General features: G+C 40.7%; 1 protein-coding gene across 1 annotated transcript; it reads right to left on the bottom strand.

Annotated features, from left to right (window-relative positions):
- Positions 1-3,806: 3,806 nt before the first annotated feature.
- Positions 3,807-4,888, bottom strand: LOC138364321 (uncharacterized). Its single transcript, XM_069323923.1, has 3 exons — positions 4,676-4,888; positions 4,191-4,421; positions 3,807-3,992 (listed from the first exon to the last, which is right to left on the bottom strand). Exons 1-3 carry the CDS (start codon positions 4,886-4,888, stop codon positions 3,807-3,809), a joined length of 630 nt encoding a protein of 209 aa, XP_069180024.1.
- Positions 4,889-5,091: the final 203 nt, after the last annotated feature.

Raw genomic sequence — 5,091 nt, 5'->3', positions numbered from 1 at the left:
AGGTAATTAAGCCAGGTCTTCATGTTCCATGTACAGTTTTCTCTGAAATACTTGTCATATATAGGATTCTGGCTTCACAGCTAGCGCACTTTTGACAGGTCAAGAAGAGGATGGAAGATTTTGTGCACCAGTTACTGGGTGATATGGAAGCTACCTCAAAGAGGATAATTTGGTGTCTACACCCTAGTTATACCTGGTGGACTAACCTGCTGTACTATAAGATAAGGAACCTCTTCAATGTATGTAGTTAATTCTGCAGTTTGATTGGCTGCATATATATTAATTTAATAACCCCCCTAATGTGTAGAGGATCGATTTGTGAGATTATGAGATTATTGCAGAAATACAGTCCACTTATCATTATACAAATTGCTATCGAAGTATATAAATTAACGTAAATATAAATTCATATAAATTAAATAAATATAAATCTCACAGGTCGGTTCCCACAAGACAACCAACACAACACCTATACCCCCTATTAGACTATTTTACAGGAACTTCTTTTCCACAGCTCATAAAACGGAGGAAAGGGTCCTGAAAGATATTGTTAATAGAAACGTTATCCCTACAGACAAAAATCAGAGGATACAACTGACGATTTACTATAAAACCAGAAAAACGGCCAGCCTACTCATGAGAAACTCTCCAGACACAAAACAGAACGCTTTAAAAGAGACTAACGTCGTCTATGCCTTCAAATGCCCTCTTGGGGACTGTAAGCTCCAAAAAACCCCGTATATAGGCAAGACAACAACATCTCTTTCTAGGCGTTTTCTAGGCGTTTTCTAGGCATCTCTTTCTAGTACCGGAGCAAGGACAGTACTATGCTCTGAACAATGTGCAAGGCTCTGGACAATGTGCAAGGTTCTGAACAATGTGCAAGGCCCTGAACAATGTGCAAGGTGTGGAAACATCTTGGAGTTTGTGCCAAATACCACCCAACACAGCCTTAGGGATCAAAGTAAATGATAGGGTTCAACTGGGTGGTTCATTTTCTAAGAAACGTGACTTAATATATTCAGTGGAAATCACCAGGGGGAAAGAAGCACTGTGACTTATAATTTAGACTGAGAGAGTGCAGGTTTTAAGGAGGAAAATAGATATATTGACAGTTAACTCGTGCAGAAGAATCAAGTAAATTACCATCTGCGGGCAGATTCACGAAGTAGTTACGCAAGCACTTTCGAAGCTGTCCATCTTATCTCAATGTTCGGCTGCGTTTTTACAATTATTAAACAGTTAATGAGCTCCGAAGCACCAGGAGGCTGTTTATAACAATAACAACAGTTGATTGGCAAGTTTTCATGCTTGTAAACTGTTTAATAAATGTAACCAAAGCCGTCAAAGATTGAGTAAAGATACAAATCCACAAGGGCCGTGATGAGGATTCGAACCTGCGTCCGGGAGCATCCCAGACACTGCCTTAATCTGTCTGGGATGCTCCCGGACGCAGGTTCGAATCCTCGTCACGGCCCTTGTGGATTTGTTCATTTGATGCATCACGTTAGTGTGATCTCTGTGTGTGATTGAGAAAAGATGTATACGTTCGTAAGTGCTTGCGTAACTGCTTCGTGAATCTGACCCCAGGTTATTAGATAATCATTAGAGAACCCCCTAATGACCACCGTGTTGTTTAGTATTTCGACAGTCAGGATGTGGAGACAGAGTGTACTTGAAGATAGGTTAAAATGTCCGAAACGCTTTGCGTAATAGTGGCTTTAGGCATTGCATGTACTAGCCCTATCTATAAATCCATCACTCTTTGTAAAATCTCTTGTATGTATGTACCTTACCTAAATAAACATTTGATTTGATTTGATTTGAAAATCAACCCCAAGTTTAAATTTAGATTTTATAATTTCCTTGCTGTATTAAAATTACGTATCCGTTTAATTAGTCACGCATTTAATGTTTACATTTAATAAGTTGCGTCAACATATAACCCCGGTTCCTGGCCTCTTTTAGTGATTAAAACAGCTTGGTATTCATAATTGGGCTGATGATTAGACACTCGACCCAATCTGAAAATTAATGACGTCTGTCCTGACCATTATATAGTCGTATAATGGAACTTGATAATGGTCCGGGACGGACCGAAACGTCGTCAATTTTCCATTTTCAGATTTGTGGGTTGATTGTGTAAGGGAGATTATTAATATAAACAGCTAGGCATTGGTAGATAACAGACAGACTAAGTGCAAAGTAAACCAGTGATAAAAGAGAATACATTCTGATCACAACACAATTCAACATACACAGAGAATTCAACATACACAGAGAATTCAACATACACAGAGAATTCAACATACACACAGAATTCAACTGAAATACATTCTCCTAGCTTGAATATCTGTCTAAATGCAATTATAAATAATGAACTGAACAATGGGACAAAGGTGTATACTGAAATATTTCATGAGAGGAATTATCAGGCGAAAGCACCAAGCCATTTCGACTATATCACACTGGGAGGGGGTCAGGATAAGGATTTGGGATAGGAGAGGGGAAGGGGAGGTGGGTGGGGGCAATATTTTATAAATTCAGACGAAAAACACCTGAATTCCTGAATCTCATCCCTAATTCAGATTTAAGCTAAGACACTCGTGGTCATTCCACTCTACCCAAAGTGCCCACTTAAGCTCATTCTCATTTTGTGTCCTCAAATTCTACACTAGACGCACTTTTGTGTCCCACTCAAAATCTGCTTTTGAAATTCACTGGATCAATCACTCTCTGCTTTTAGAGACATGAGTGATTGTCACTATTGATACCAAGGCCAGCATTTTTTTTTTTTTTGGGGGGGGGGGGGAGTTATCTTCAAAGTTAAATGCCCACAGTTATGCTTGAGAGGTTCGGAAAACCTTAGATATTTCTGGGAGAAACCTGATGTCAAAACCTCATTCTTAAATCGTGGATCAATAAGACCTTAATCTGTTATTCATGCCGTACACTACACCTCACGAGTACACACTTGAGTACACTTGCTACCTTCACTCAGGTACACTATCAAGGGTGTAACATCCTCGTATGGCCCCGGCTTAAGACAAAAATCGGGTGTATGCCAATAAGGCATTATTTTTTTAATCTGTGTATTTCTAGACTTGAAGAAAATTGCTGTGAAGTAGGCAAAGTGTGTAGGGTTGACAGTCTTTTGGGTTACACGGGCGTGTGTGTGGGGTTGATGGTCAAATGGGTGACGTTTGTGAGGTTGGGTACTATCTGGGTAAGAAAAGTTCGTGGAATTGGGGGGTTATTGTGTTATTTGGGCAACATATGTTGTATAAGTAGCTGTCATGTGTGCAACATACATGATTAGTTGGCTGTCATGTAGGAAACATATATATCTTGACCTTGTGCTAATTTGTCGAATGAACTGGTAATCATGTAGGCAACATATGTGGGGAAGGTTGTCGTTAAATCTCAGGAATGCAGCCGATATGTTGCTTGTACCCACATGTAAGTCAGTAAACGACTAGCCGACTTGTGTGAGAAACTCAGGGACATCAGAATAATTCTAACTTTTGATCTGAGAAAGTTTGCAAACCTTGCCTTTTTTTTCCTATAAAATCAACGCGAAATTCTTGTGCCAATTATATATTCGCATTAACATTTTGAATAACAAATTATTGCTTTCAAAGTTAAATTAAAAATGTAAACTTTGCAATAATGAAATTAATTACCTATAGACACTTTTTGGTAAGAAATTTTCTGCAAGGAATATTCTTACTGGGAGAATTTATGAGGTGTAAATTATGAGGTTAGTGGAAGATGAGATTAAATACACAAACTCCTAGTAAGTCATATCATGTGTCTGTCTCACTATCCTCATAATGAGACATGTTGGGTGTCTCACTCACCTCATAGTGAGAAATGTTGGGTGTCTCACTCACCTCATAGTGAGACATGTTGGGTGTCTCACTCACCTCATAGTGAGAAATGTTGGGTGTCTCACTCACCTCATAGTGAGACATGTTGGGTGTCTCACTCACCTAATAGTGAGACATGTTGGGTGTCTCACTATCCTCATAGTGAGACATGTTGGGTGTCTCACTCAACTCATAGTGAGAAATGTTGGGTTTCTCACTCACCTCATAGTGAGACATGTTGGGTGTCTCACTCACCTCATAGTGAGAAATGTTGGGTGTCTCACTCACCTAATAGTGAGACATGTTGGGTGTCTCACTCACCTCATAGTGAGACATGTTGGGTGTCTCACTCATCTCATAGTGAGACATGTTGGGTGTCTCACTATCCTCATAGTGAGACATGTTGGGTGTCTCACTCACCTCATAGTGAGAAATGTTGGGTGTCTCACTCACCTCATAGTGAGACATGTTGGGTGTCTCACTCACCTCATAGTGAGAAATGTTGGGTGTCTCACTCACCTCATAGTGAGACATGTTGGGTGTCTCACTCACCTAATAGTGAGACATGTTGGGTGTCTCACTATCCTCATAGTGAGAAATATTGGGTGTCTCACTCACCTCATAGTGAGACATGTTGGGTGTCTCACTCACAGTGAGAAATGTTGGGTGTCTCACTCACCTCATAGTGAGACATGTTGGGTGTCTCACTCACCTCATAGTGAGACATGTTGGGTGTCTCACTCAACTCATAGTGAGACATGTTGGGTGTCTCACTCACAGTGAGAAATGTTGGGTGTCTCACTCACCTCATAGTGAGACATGTTGGGTGTCTCACTCAACTCATAGTGAGACATGTTGGGTGTCTCACTCACCTCATAGTGAGACATGTTGGGTGTCTCACTCACCTCATAGTGAGACATGTTGGGTGTCTCACGCACCTCATAGTGAGACATGTTAGGTGTCTCACTCACCTCATAGTGAGACATGATGGGTGTCTCACTCACCTCATAGTGAGACATGTTGGGTGTCTCACTCACAGTGAGACATGTTGGGTGTCTCACTCACCTCATAATGAGAAATGTTGGGTGTCTCACTCACCTCATAGTGAGACATGTTGGGTGTCTCACTCAGCTCATAGTGAGACATGTTGGGTGTCTCACTCACCTCATAGTGAGACATGTTGGGTGTCTCACTCACAGTGAAACCTGTCTCAATCATGTCT

This window comes from Procambarus clarkii, chromosome 13 (genome assembly GCF_040958095.1).
Source record: "Procambarus clarkii isolate CNS0578487 chromosome 13, FALCON_Pclarkii_2.0, whole genome shotgun sequence".
In the NCBI taxonomy this organism is placed as follows: Eukaryota; Metazoa; Arthropoda; class Malacostraca; order Decapoda; family Cambaridae; genus Procambarus; species Procambarus clarkii.
The sequence above is the reverse complement of the archived record's forward strand: the minus strand, read 5'-3'. Positions and strand labels throughout refer to the sequence as shown.

What these genes read in the sequence shown, in the direction of transcription:
- LOC138364321 (XM_069323923.1), bottom strand. Translation starts at nt 4,888, where the DNA reads ATGTCTCACTATGAGGTGAGTGAGACACCCATCATGTCTCACTATGAG. An exon ending in CCAACATGTCTCACTATGAG is followed by an intron (nt 4,422 to 4,675) that starts GTGAGTGAGACA and finishes TCTCACTATTAG; the next exon opens with GTGAGTGAGACACCCAACAT. An exon ending in CCAACATGTCTCACTATGAG is followed by an intron (nt 3,993 to 4,190) that starts GTGAGTGAGACA and finishes TCTCACTATTAG; the next exon opens with GTGAGTGAGACACCCAACAT.